Source organism: Vigna umbellata, chromosome 1 (genome assembly GCF_029865625.1).
Source record: "Vigna umbellata cultivar VRB3 chromosome 1, Vumbellata_1.0, whole genome shotgun sequence".
Classification (NCBI taxonomy): domain Eukaryota; kingdom Viridiplantae; phylum Streptophyta; class Magnoliopsida; order Fabales; family Fabaceae; genus Vigna; species Vigna umbellata.
Window position 1 is genome coordinate 95,648,333 of NC_142165.1, and position 13,332 is coordinate 95,661,664.

Here is a 13,332-nt window from a genome sequence, read left to right on the forward strand (position 1 = left end):
TCCCAACACTATGTTTATGGCCGCAAATATGAGTGCCAACCTCACCTTAATTAACTTATTTTTCTTAATTCCTTTTGCTATCATAATTTATATAGAAAATTATCTAGGCAAGGTTAGATATGGATCAGTGACAAACCTGAAGAATAGTTAGTACAAGGGCAAAAATGCCTATGCCTATGTGATCTAGCATTTAAGGGATCCTTGTGCCTGAAATGTCTAGCAATAACGTATTCCCTCCTTCAACAAAATCAAGTTTCAAGTTTCAAGATCCCAGTTGAAAAACACAATTAGGATTGGTCATCAATAACACTCTTCAACAATTACAACACACACATTAACCAAACCAAAATTCTATACTCTCTCGAATGGTCATCTCGAACTCCAACCGAAATTGGAGTTTCAAACTCACAATTATTACAATATAATCAGCAAAATATATGTCTACATAGAGGATCTGGTAGAAGACTTTCTCCATAAGCAATTATACTGGAGAAGAATAGCAAGAGAAATTGAATTTCTTTATATATATATATATATATATATATATATATATATATATATATATATTGTAAGTTTCTTTCAATTTGTCATTTTTAGAGTTTATTATAGTGAAGCTAGTTGATCAGAGCAGAATTCTGGTCTAATTTAGCACTAAAAAAGCGATGCAAGACAAATAAAAGAAAAGACAGAGCACCACCTTATAGCAAAGGCGCTTGGGCACCTCGAGGCTTCCTCCGGATCTCCCTCACCACGCCGTCACCTTCGTCTTCCTCCTCCTATGTCGCCTCTTCCTCAAGGCGGAGCTTGCACAACGGGCACGACGCGTGGAGGTCGAGCCACGGCGTGATGCAACCGGCATGGTAGAGGTGTTTGCAGGGCAACTGTTTGGCCTCGACGTCAAAGAGGGAAATTTGGTCTTTGCACACAGCGCAGAAAACGACGCCATTGGGGTCGAGCGCAGAAAGGAGCGAGGGTGTGACGTTGACGAAGGGGAGAGGGCAGGGTTTGGCGGGGAGGGGCTTGGGGGAGAGGAGTAAGAGCGCGTCGTGGAAAACGACGCCAAAGAAGGGTGATTCGACATTGTTTTGGGAGAAGGGAGAGGCCATTAGTTCGAGGAAGAATGTGTGGCAGTGGAGACAGAGGAGAGGCGAGGGAAGGAGCGTGAGGGACACACTCATATTGCATTCGTGGCACCAGTAGGTCTTCGCTTCTGGCTCCGCCGCTGTCGCCATCAAAGGTGTTTCCCTCTGCGAATGATTGTGAACTTAATAGGGAGGCACCCTCCTAGATTGCACGAACACGCTCAACCACCGAAAATGCTCGCGCTCTTCACAATACTGCTATGCCAACAGAAGATGGAAGGGACCGATGATGCGCAAACAAAAGGGAACCAAACAAAGGAGGAGAAATTTGGAGGTACCCTCACATGCCCTCAGATTTCAATTTCGGGGAAGAGAAGAGAGAAATTTGGGGGAAAGGAACTGCTGAAATTGCAAATGAGCGAGGGAATACCAAACTTTGGGTTAAGTCATCATGTACAATACCGAAGGCTCGTATCCACCGGTATATTACGGCAGACGCAAATTACCGAAGGACACCTGACCGTCGGTAATTATCCGCCGCTAATACGCGTGTTTCTTATAGTGTAATTAAGGAGTGATCTTAGTTCACGTTATGTGCGAACATACAATATTGCATCTACAAAACACTAATAAACACATGACAAATTAGTAAAAAATAAATCAATATGGTAAAGAAAACGTGTTTTTTTTAAGAGAGATGATATTTCACTCATCGGATTGTAATACATATAAATATCATTTATTCTAATTAAAAATTTATTCATATTTTGATTAAAATAATTTAATAACCAATATAAATTAAGAGAAATAAACATTAAAATTACAAAACACAACATTTATGAACATCATATATTATTTAAGGATTTAAAATGCTAAACTAGTAAAATATATTATTTCAAAAGTGAACTATCGTTTAAATAAAATTCATTCGCTTGAGTAATACTTTACAGTAAAACTCGCATAAGAGGAATTTTTGAGCAAGAGACTTTTTCATTTGTTTCTAGATAATATATATATATATATATATATATATATATATATATATATATATATATATATATATAATATATATATATTCACCTAAAAATGTGACCTGTATCTTAAAATATATTAATTTCAAAAGATGATAGATGTATAAAGGCAAAAAAAACAAAAACAAGAAACAAATCTCAATTCCATATTTAAGTTTCAATGACAAAGCAATATAACACCTTTTATTCCTGTGACCAAATTACTTAAATTAAATAAATGAACCACCACCAATACAATTAAATTAATGGGGGTAAAAAATATTGTAACTAATTCACCTAAATTAATTAAATGAACAACTACCGAACTAACTTGATGTTTGTCGAGTTTAAAAAATAATTACAATCCGAATATTAACGAGTTAGTAACTTTTAAACAGAGAGATCAAGTTACATTAGCACGAGTATCCCACATTCTCAATAGTTTCTATAAAATATATTTATACTGAATTAACTGTTAAATTATACTTAGATGTTTTTTTATCGTTCTTTATAATAAAAAATAAATGTACATATATTTTTTCTTAATTGTAACAAACATAAATTACGTTTTTCTTGAGTATATTTAAACTTATAATAAATAATTGAAATTATGATACAAAGTTGTTTTTAAATATTTACACTTTCCTTATGTAAATATTTAAATGTAACTTAGAAATATTGATAAAAAAAGAGTGAAATAGTTAAATAGATAGAGTATATACATAAAGATTAAAGACAGTGTAGTTTAAAAAATCATTTTGGTTCAAAAATAATACGTCAAATTCATATTCACATAAAAAAGAGAAAACAATATTAAAAGTGGTCCATTTTTTCTTACAAGGAGAGTCATTGATCTATGGGAAATGTATATGTATGCATATATTACTTTTATCATCACCTAAAGTTGAAATCCTTGGTTACATGAAAGATCATATATATTAAACTTCCTTGCAATTTTTTAACCTCTTGTATTTGGTGGACCTGTTAATGTGATTTATGATAAATGTCCTTTATGATCCATGGATCAACTTTCATTTCTTTTTATATTAAGTTTCTTACCATTGAGCTCTGAAAAGCCTGACTTTAATTTTGTAATCCACATAAAAATGTATTAACCTTAACTATTCCACTATAATATAAAAATGAAATTTTAAATAATTTTTAAATATTTTCAATAATTTTTAAAATATTCTAAATTATAAATTAATTCTTAAATATTTGACATTAATGGAAAGTTAGTTCTTAATTAATTTTTATTATTTTTAATTTAATAAAAAAATTAGAGTCAAACCTAACTTGTTTAGACATAACTCGATTCAATCTTATATGATTTGGATAAAACTTAACTAAACGTTTTCTAATTTGAGTCTAACCTGATCTAATCCAACATGATTAAGTATGAACTCAATATTGATAAACTCAATATATACTTAGCTTGACGAAACATGAGTTCGACCCAAATTAACCAAGCATGACTTGGACTGAATGTAGCCTGACTCGTCTTGACTTGGGTTTGGCTTAACCTAATATAACATGGTCTTACCTGGGTCATACCTAGGCTAATATGAGCTCAATCTGACCTACACTCAACACTCGTATTGATTTAGGTAAGATCCAATCCAAGCTACTTTGGTCTAATTCAATCCAACAATTGATTTAGGTTCAATCCAACCCAACTTTACATGATTGGATCCAACCTAACCTTACATTTCTTTGTTTGAGCCCAACCTAAACTAGGTGCCCAACCTAAACTAAGTAAAACATGTCTTGGGCTTGACTCGACTCAGTTTTACTTAGGCTCGCTAATTTGGCATCATAATAGTTCAACCAACTTAAACTGATTAGGTTGATCTAACCTAAACTAAGACTTACCAAACTTAACTGGGCTTAATTAGGGCCCAAGTGGGTTAGACCTGTCTCAGTCAAAGTAACATTGATCGATCTAGACTCGGACTGACCAAGACATAAATCAATTTAGTACAATGTGGACCCAACCCAACTTAGCTTGACCTAGACTTGAAATAATCTAAACGCAAATCGACCTTAGCCTAACCTAACTTGCTTCATATAGTCTTAACTCAACCTAACTTAACATGAGCTCTACAAGATTATGCCCACATTAACCTAGGCCTTACTTAGCTTGACTAGGGCCTAATCTAACTTGATATTACCTAGGCATGAATCGCCTTAACCTCATCTAGACTTAGCCTAATATGGGTCAAACCTAACTTAATTTACTTAAAACAAGCTTGCCTTAGTCTAACTTGAGTTGGTCCAAACTAAAGTTGGCTCAACATGAATTTAGCTCAAATTAGGCTTGGCTCAACTTGAATCAACATGACTTGGGTATGATAAACTGACCTTGACTTGGACTTAGCTTGTCATGAGTTTATTTAGACCTAGCCTAACTCTGTTTGTCTTGTATGTGACCCAACTATAAGTTATGTCCTTCTGGACCTGCTTAATATGATCTTAATCCAGCTTGACTTGACCTAACACATCTTAAACAACTTGAGATGATTTTGTGTTGAGTCTAACTCCACCCTACCTATACTAATGTTTGGATTTTGATTAAGTAATTTTTTTCTTTGAGAATAAATACTTTTTTAGATATATATTTGTTTTTCATTTTATTTCTTATTTATAAATATATATATATATATATATATATGGGTTTGTGTGCGTTATGTTTTATGATATTAATAAAAATATAATATTAAAAATAAGATACATGAAGAATATATTAATAATTATTAGTCACTATTAGAATCTATATATTTTGTGTATAAATGTGGAATTTTTTTTTTGTTAGTTGATATTAATAAGTTTAAAAGATTGTTTTCATTTAATAATATTATTTTTATATTATTATTTTGAAATTCATTGAGATATATTAAGGGTGTAAATAGTGTTGTACTAACGGTAGAAACAACAAGTTTGTATATAGGAATGAAATTTTAAATTTTCGATGTTAAAATATTTCTTTTAGTAAAAGTAAGATATAGTCAAATAATTTGTGAAATGATACTTTTAGGAGCATGTATTTATGTAAAGACTTAGAACACAATTTATTTTATGTCATATATTCAAGCATTTAAAATAAATGTATTTGAAAATAAAATATAATGAAGTACATTGTAAATAAAATATAAATGTAATTCATAGAATTTATTTTATTTCATATATTTCATTTAGGATAATTTATTTTTTTACATACATAAAAAGTAATATAAAAATATGCTATATATATATATATATATATATATATATATATATATATATATATATATATATATATATATATATATATATATAAAGTCTTATGTGTATGGTTTTTTTTGTTATATGCATATTTGCCTAAAAATATAAAATATAAGTAAAAAATTGTTTAAATTTAAGCAATAATATTCAAGAAAAAAAAAACAGTAGAAGATACCCGATGAAAAATAAAGGTCGCGTAATTTATAGATTCTAAAAATTCTCTAGAGATACATTTATTGTACAAAACATTACTCTAAAATAATGTAACGATAAGAATGTTAAGCAATGAGAGAAATAAGGAAATGAAACAATAGGAAGCAAGAAATTCATACTTCAACGGTCTTTTGATTTAGAGCTATGTATCTCCATTTCTCTTTCTCCACAAAGTCTGCATCCAGGAACCTAGAAAGAAAAGCCCATAGTCTGTAAATATCTTCAAAGTTTGTCAAGAGACCCAGTGTAGCAGTCACAACATATATCCCAGATTCATGGCTACGTGTCTTCTTCGACATCCCCAACCCTTCAACCTCACAAACTCTCTCCTCTTCATTTTTGTCATAGAACCTTATATTTCTCAAAAATGAGCTGTTTAAACATATGTTCTTCCTATCAGCTAGCTTCTGCACAAGTGCAGGATCGATTTTTTCCCCTTTCCAGTCAAATATATTAAATGCCACAGCAGGTCCACGGAAAGAACTTATCTTAGGCCCATAGACCCTAATCAGGGAAAGCTTATTTTCATGATGCGGATGTTTAAGACTCATCAGAGCATTAACCAGCCAATTGACCAGATACTTGGTCCTGTTACTGATCAGTAATAAACCCACTGAGTCTGCATGGTCTAATCCTCTACATTGAATCTCTGAGCTTTCATTTTTAGTACCTAATCTGTTTCTATCCGTGGATGAGTCAAAGACTGTGCTTAACTCTTCAATTTCTGAGGTTGATGATGGCCCTTCTTGCAGATGAGCCGTTTCAGTTTCAATCACTACTTGTTCAGCCTCAGGTTTAGATGCTGGGACAAGGCTTATGATTCCTATGTTTGTGGCATTGCAAGGATCTTTCAAAGCAGACACACTAGACTTTTTAACAAATAAGCACCCAACACCCGAGGGGTTTTCACCAAAAACTTTGTAAAAGGAGCAAACCATAAAATCAGGCTTAAAAAGTAACATACCCAAGGTGTCCATTTCCTTAGGTTTCAATGCACACACATCAAGCAAGACGCACCATCCATTTTCCTGAGCCGTGGACATCCAACCGTAGGAATATGGTGCTCCGGTTACCCTTGAATGAAGTGGGAAAACAAATAAACCACCCTTTCTCTTATCCCTTTTATTCATGACCATCTTCTTTAGCTTCCTCCTCTGGATTCCGAGATTGGGCCAGGAGAATTCCGATGACAAGACACGCACCCCTTGCTTCTTGCAACTCTCAATCATCACATCCAATGCCTCGCTGCTGTGGTCATACACTGTGAGGAGGCGTCTATTGGATTGAAATTGGAAAGAATCGGCAACAATTTTAAAAGCAGATACCTCATTGGCAATGAAAACCAGGGTGTACTCAGCTTCAGAGAGATTCATGAAAGACATGATTCTCTTTCTGATTCTGGCTTCCAGTTCTGACTGGTGCCCACCGTAGAGAACCTGGGACTGCAAGTTCACCGACCTGTAGGATACATCAAAGAAGGAGGCGTCTGGTGTAAAGTGCGAGAATGATGAGGATGAAGAAGAAGAAACAATCGAAGCATTGGGGCAAGGTCTCTGTTGCGGAGCGTAGGAGAAAAGGCCATATCCAGTGTAATCGAAGCAGGCGTTGGAGTGGTTCAAGTGATGGTATTCTTGGGCTCGAATTTGATCAACCTGAGAAGTAGCAGAAAAGTGAGGGAATGCTTTGGTGAAGCTGATGTACGAGTCGTGCAGAGATGGAAGGGAGTCGGGGTTGGTGAATTGTGTGTGAGGGTGAAGGCTAGAGGATGTGGCTGCGGCGAAGTCATCGTGTGATGAAGTTACATTGTTGACTTTAGGCTTATGGGTCCTCTCGGAGGCAAGAAATGGAGAAGGAAAGCAGCCATTAAAGCAGGGTTGTGAGGCTGCTGGTTCAGCACGAGATGAGTGCATTTTGGGTGTTTGGACTCGGTCTTCCCCTCAAATTTCAAAACATTGACTTAGGAGTTTTGTTTTAAATGTAAATGGCTAAATAGTTGATGGTCGTTTCAACCACCAAATAGTTAACGTTTTCTGGTTGTGTCAGGGAAAGGTTTTAGGTCATACAATGTAGGGTTGACTATGCTTATGAGAATACTGATTTCTTAACCAACAAAGTTGAGAAGTTCGTGACACATTTATTACAGAAGATGGTGTACTAGATATGTTGATTAATGTGGTTAGAGATTACCGGTGAAGATCATTGTCCAGGACAGCTGCGTCTGGAAGGGGCTGGTCCATAATTGTGTGGTGAGATCATCACAAGGACCTTACCATCTGAGCCATCTTAGTCAAGATGAAAAGTGTTTGTTAAGAGGGTAAAAAAACAACCAAGGTTAAGGACAGAGGGTGGGTTTTGGATTTGTTTTCACAGTAAATTAGCACCCAGCAGTCAGCACAATCATCAATCGTTCAGGGGCTAGTGCTTTGAGAAAATGACACTTTTTTTTACTCCTTCTCATAAATTATTTATATACTCTTTAAAGCAGCTTTAATACGTTTTTTATCCTTTAAAATTAAAGAAATTTCGTTATATAAATCATTCTTTTCAATTCCAAGCAACTCAACGTACATACAAAAATTGTAAGAAATTTCCATAAAAAATCTTTATAATCACGTAATTTTTAAATAATTACTTTTTTTGTTATATGAATATACAACTTCCATTTTATTATTTTTTATAGACATTTTTTGTTTTAAAATAATTTAGACAATTTTATTAGCTAATTAAATTAAAACATTAAAACTTTTTCATATTTTTTACAATATTCATATATATTTTTAATAAATAAAATTTACATTTATAATGTTAAGAAATAGATTATTAGAAAAGACTTAAAATAAATAATAATTTTATACAATGAAAGTATAACAAATTTATAAATTAAAAAAAATACTTCTTTGTTTACTTCATTAGCCATATTATTTAAAAAAACTAAATCTCAAAATAAAAAGGTTAACTATTTAAAATTTTAAAAACATAAAAAATTGAAAATATCAACTAATCAAATACTTGAAAAAAACAATTAAAAATAAAAGTATGTTTATATACAAATTAAAAAAAACAAAAATAAAAAATAAAAATAAAAAGAAGTGATAGAATGAAAGAATTGAAAATTTTAATAAAAGAGAAGTCATGCTCTTAAAAATGAAAAAGATGCCGTAAAATTTGATGGAAGAAAAAGTAAAAAGTGCATTAAAATTGAAAAAGGAAAACTCGTATACGCAAAATACTACTTCTATACAAATAGAAGAACGTTAAAAGAAATTTAAAGTCTACAAAATAGAAAAACGTTAAATAAAAAATTTAAGGACATGATTTCTGCATAAAAGTAGTTAAGCACTTGCACTATTTCAGAGCATATATTTTTAAAAAAAATTAAACCAAAGTCTACAAGATGACTTTATTTCAATGAAAATATATAAATTGGTTTTCTACTGCACGACTAGTATATCTTTATTTTTGAAAAACTTGTAGTAAAATTATATATACTGGTTCTACAATTTTAATTAAGTGTAATTAATATTAATTAAAATTATGATTGATTGACATAACTTCAATTTACACAAAAATAGTTATGTGATTCCATAATTTTATTTTTCAAATGTCAAAAATCGTCTGGTGACTTTTTCACACTTGTACCAATTTGTCATAACTTATCTTTATATCTAATTTTAAAAAAACTTACATCCATAATTTTAAGTTTGTTAATAAAAGATAATGATATTTTTGACAACATTTTTTATAATTTTTTTTATAATATCTTAACATTATTTACGTGTCATTCTGTTATTAGTCTAAAATTTAATAAAATGACATCTAAATGGTATTAAAATATTATTGAAAAAATGTTTCCTTTGGTAAAAAAAAAAAGCATACTATCACGTGGCTAAGTAGATTATCTTTTCCACAAGACCATGTGAAGCAGTGGGATTATCTTGTCCCTCTTTTGTGGCAGTCAACAAGTAGAATCAATGGATAAGAATCAATGGATGAGCACCGACGTCGTTCTTTTTTTGAATGTACCATTTTGTGATTGGACCCGCCACTTTGACTTCATGTATTATAATTAATTTATTTTTATTTATTTTCCATAAATAAAAATCGATTTGCCTTAAAATGTAAAAAATTTGTCCAACAAAATTTATCTGCAAATTTAATTATATTTTAAAAATGGAAAGACATTATTTTTCAAAATATTATATTACAATTGTAAAATTCACTACTGGTTAATATAATAATACGTTTTGTTTTAATTCAAAAGATATTTTTTAACTTATAATGTAGTAAAAATTGTTGATACGACAACTTATAATGTTAGTATAAGTGTGAAGAAAGATGTACATTACAGATGATGCAATTGATTTAGTTTTTTTTGTATTGTGGTTTGGATGTTACATTGTAACACACTGACTAGGTTATCTCACAACTGTATCAAAAATATAATTGAAAACTCTCTAATACCACCTTTTAACACAATATACCAAAAAGTTACATATCTCGTTTCAAAATATTAAATTGATAAACCAACCAAAAATTAGTTTTGTTTGCTTAGGAGAAGCTTGACCTAGAGAGATTTTTGGAGGATAAGTGATTTATGGGTCCCAACAATATACACGATAACAAAGAAACAAGTTTGAGAAACTTATTAGCGGGAGAGAAGCTCGACTAAGAGAAAAATTTTCAGAAAAAAATTGAATAATCTAAAAAAGTTCTTGTCACCTGCTGGTCAAGACCAGGCTGTTGTACGAGATCTTCCAAATGTTTCAGATCTACCATGACCATGGAAGCCCATTTCCCTCACGAGAGAAAACATTGTGTCCCTAACAACCTTCTTCATGGTCTAAAGTAAAGTTTTCACCAAGCTTTAGTAGCTCAAGGTGGCGATGACAAGTGAAGACAACCAGCCAAAATTGAGACTTAAAAACTCGATGATGATTATGAAAAGAGTATTCTCAACATAGGGGAAATCATTTACTACCAAAGCACACTCGTGCATGACTTATACATCATGTATCTAAGTGGCAACATAATCAACTCAATGGCTCCACGCTTGAGTCTTAATAATATATAAGCATCTTTACAACTAATATTCATATTTTATTCTTTAATTCTTCTTTTATGATTATAACATAACAAGGCTCATAACCTATTTTTTATTTGCCTTTCTCTCTAAGTGGCATCTTGCTAGAGAATGACAACAAGATAAGATTAACAATTAAATGCGAACACCATAGTACATTATCTTACATACTAAAGAAGTGATTTAAAGCTTGAGTAGAGGATATGCTCGGTTGAGAAGCTCGCCCAACATAAAGCCTTCCAAGTGAGACAAGTCATCAAGTTAATAAAACAAAATAGCAAAGGAAACATCGAGTTATTCCATTTGAAATAAAGCATGAGACCGAGTACAAGAGAAACTTGGAATTCCAATATCTAAGTACAAAAGCAAGAGCAACTCGACATTACAATATCTAAGTACAAGAGTTATAAAATTGATATTCTCTTAATCTGGAACAACATTGACCTCAAAGTTAATAACCTTTTCATTCAGATAGATCACCTCCTCTTGAAGAGCCCAACACTTGTTGGTCTTTTGGACATCAAAGCCTACCTTCGTCCTTTGTTTTCCAGAATTCAGAAGTTAGCTGACCAAAATAGATGGAGCTTTATGCCAACCCTAGTTTTTGTTCATCAACTTTTTGGCCAAACTCCGTACACAAGCCAACCAGACCATCCATCTCGATCTTCACCTTAGTTGCCTTCACTTAAATATTCTTGAATTTTGCCTTGATTCCTTTTAGTTGTGACACCTCCAGATTTTCACTTGTCAGCTTTTAGTCGACCTTCGAACACAAGCCAGCTCGACCGACCACCTTGATCTTCACCTTGGCCACTTTCATTTCTTTCTACTTAGGCAATTTCAAGAGAGGATAATAAAAGTGAGGACAAATGCGAAAAAGATTAAGAATGATGTCATAAATACTTGAAGAGGGTGCTTGAAGTGAAGTAATGATATAAAAATACAGTATAAAAGCAAGTTAAAAGTCATCATCAGTTTGGCCAAAAGTAAGCAACAAGATCTACCCAAACCGGTAACACCCAATAAAATTCGCCTAAAGTCGGCAGCACCTAATTAAGTCTACCCAAGTTGAGAGCCTAGCATAAAGCCTTCTTTAAGTCTACAAAACAAGACGAAATAACTATTCTTGCATAATGACTTTCAAATGAACTTGGTTGAGTGACCTATTTACAAGCAAGCCATACAGAATGACCAAACGACATACGAGCTCGGTCAAATGGCCCATTTACAAGTAAGCTTGGCCTGATGACCAATTTACATGCAAGCTCGATTGAATGGTGAAACGACATATGAGCTCGACCAAATGACCCATTTTCAAGTAAGCTCGGCCAAATGACTAATTTACATGCAAGCTTGGCTGAATGACCAAATGACATATGAGCTCAACCGAATGACAATTCTACCTGAAAACTCGACTTAATGGTCAAATGATATAGCTTAGTTGAATAGCCAATCATCATGTAAACTTTGCAAGTTAGCAGAGCTTGACCACAAAAACAATCACAAGCTTTCATTATGTTAAATCAAACTTATGATACTAGAGAGCTTTTATATATATATATTATATATATATATATATATATATATATATATATATATATATATCAAATCCAAATATGTTAAGTGACATGATCAACAAGATCCATAACTAAATATTGATAGTTTTATTAGAGCTTTTAATAATCATTCATGTGATGTGATGATATTGTTTATTTAATCACACAAATGGGATAGAGTTCCAAAGTCGTCATGTATTTCATTAGTAAAGATACCGTGAAATTCATACTTGTTATCCAACTTTCTTACTGACATACATTTCAACATTCAAGAAGATACGTTAAGATTATCTAATCCAATACATACTAACACAATGTATGAAGTTCACACTCTGGTAATAACATATTACAACTTTTGTACTATTAAAATTCTAACATAATAATTGGGAATAAGTAAAGAGAAGAGAGGAAAGATATTTATATATTTTTGCGTAATTCAAATTTTTGAAGGAAAGAACGCGGCATTTTAAAATCTATTTCCATTCAGTTTTGAGTTACTTCCAAAATTAGTTGGCTGAGAAATCTTGAAATCTTTCTTTACTAAATAAATAAACTAAGTTTTTGGTTGAGAGAAGTATAATACGAGGAGAGAAGTGAATTAAAAAAATGAAATGAAATAGAGTAAACGAAATTTTCGGTTGAATTGAATAAAGTTGAAAGAGAGTAAAGCAAAATAGATAAAGGTGCCTGGTTTGAAGAAAAGAAAAGAAAAGAAAAATGACCTTATAAAAATTTAATTTTTTACTCACGGGTCATTTTTTAGTGTGTTTTTATTGTTTATCTTTTGTATTTGTCGTTCAGTTCATTATCTTTTCATTCTTTTATTCGCTAATTACTCATAAAAATATTAGATGAAAATACTGTTTATGGAATCAGCCTACTTTGATATTTCAATTTTCCAACTTTCTTCGCAAATATATATATATCCCAAAGTATCGTCACAAATTAATTTGATTAAATAGGGAAATAAAGCTTAACAAATATAGCTTCCTCCAATAATTGAATACAACAATGCCTGAACAATTCAATTTTCTCAATACATTAACCACTTGTAACTATATCTTTAATATTTGATTCTTCTTAGTATATTAGTAAGTTTATTTATTTTTTTCTTTTGTGAATCGAGCAAG

General features: G+C 31.9%; 1 protein-coding gene and 1 pseudogene across 1 annotated transcript; both read right to left on the reverse strand.

Moving 5' to 3' along the window:
- Positions 1-698: 698 nt before the first annotated feature.
- On the reverse strand, positions 699-1,232 carry LOC124828954 (E3 ubiquitin-protein ligase RZF1-like; annotated as a pseudogene).
- Positions 1,233-5,532: 4,300 nt separating this feature from the next.
- On the reverse strand, positions 5,533-7,784 carry LOC124828914 (molybdenum cofactor sulfurase-like). Its single transcript, XM_047302307.2, has one exon. The coding sequence runs from the start codon at positions 7,474-7,476 to the stop codon at positions 5,680-5,682; it is 1,797 nt and encodes a 598-aa protein (XP_047158263.2). The 5' UTR covers positions 7,477-7,784; the 3' UTR covers positions 5,533-5,679.
- Positions 7,785-13,332: the final 5,548 nt, after the last annotated feature.

Bases quoted from the DNA above. Each gene is read 5' to 3' on its own strand.
- LOC124828914 (XM_047302307.2), bottom strand. From the start codon at position 7,476: ATGCACTCATCTCGTGCTGAACCAGCAGCCTCACAACCCTGCTTTAAT.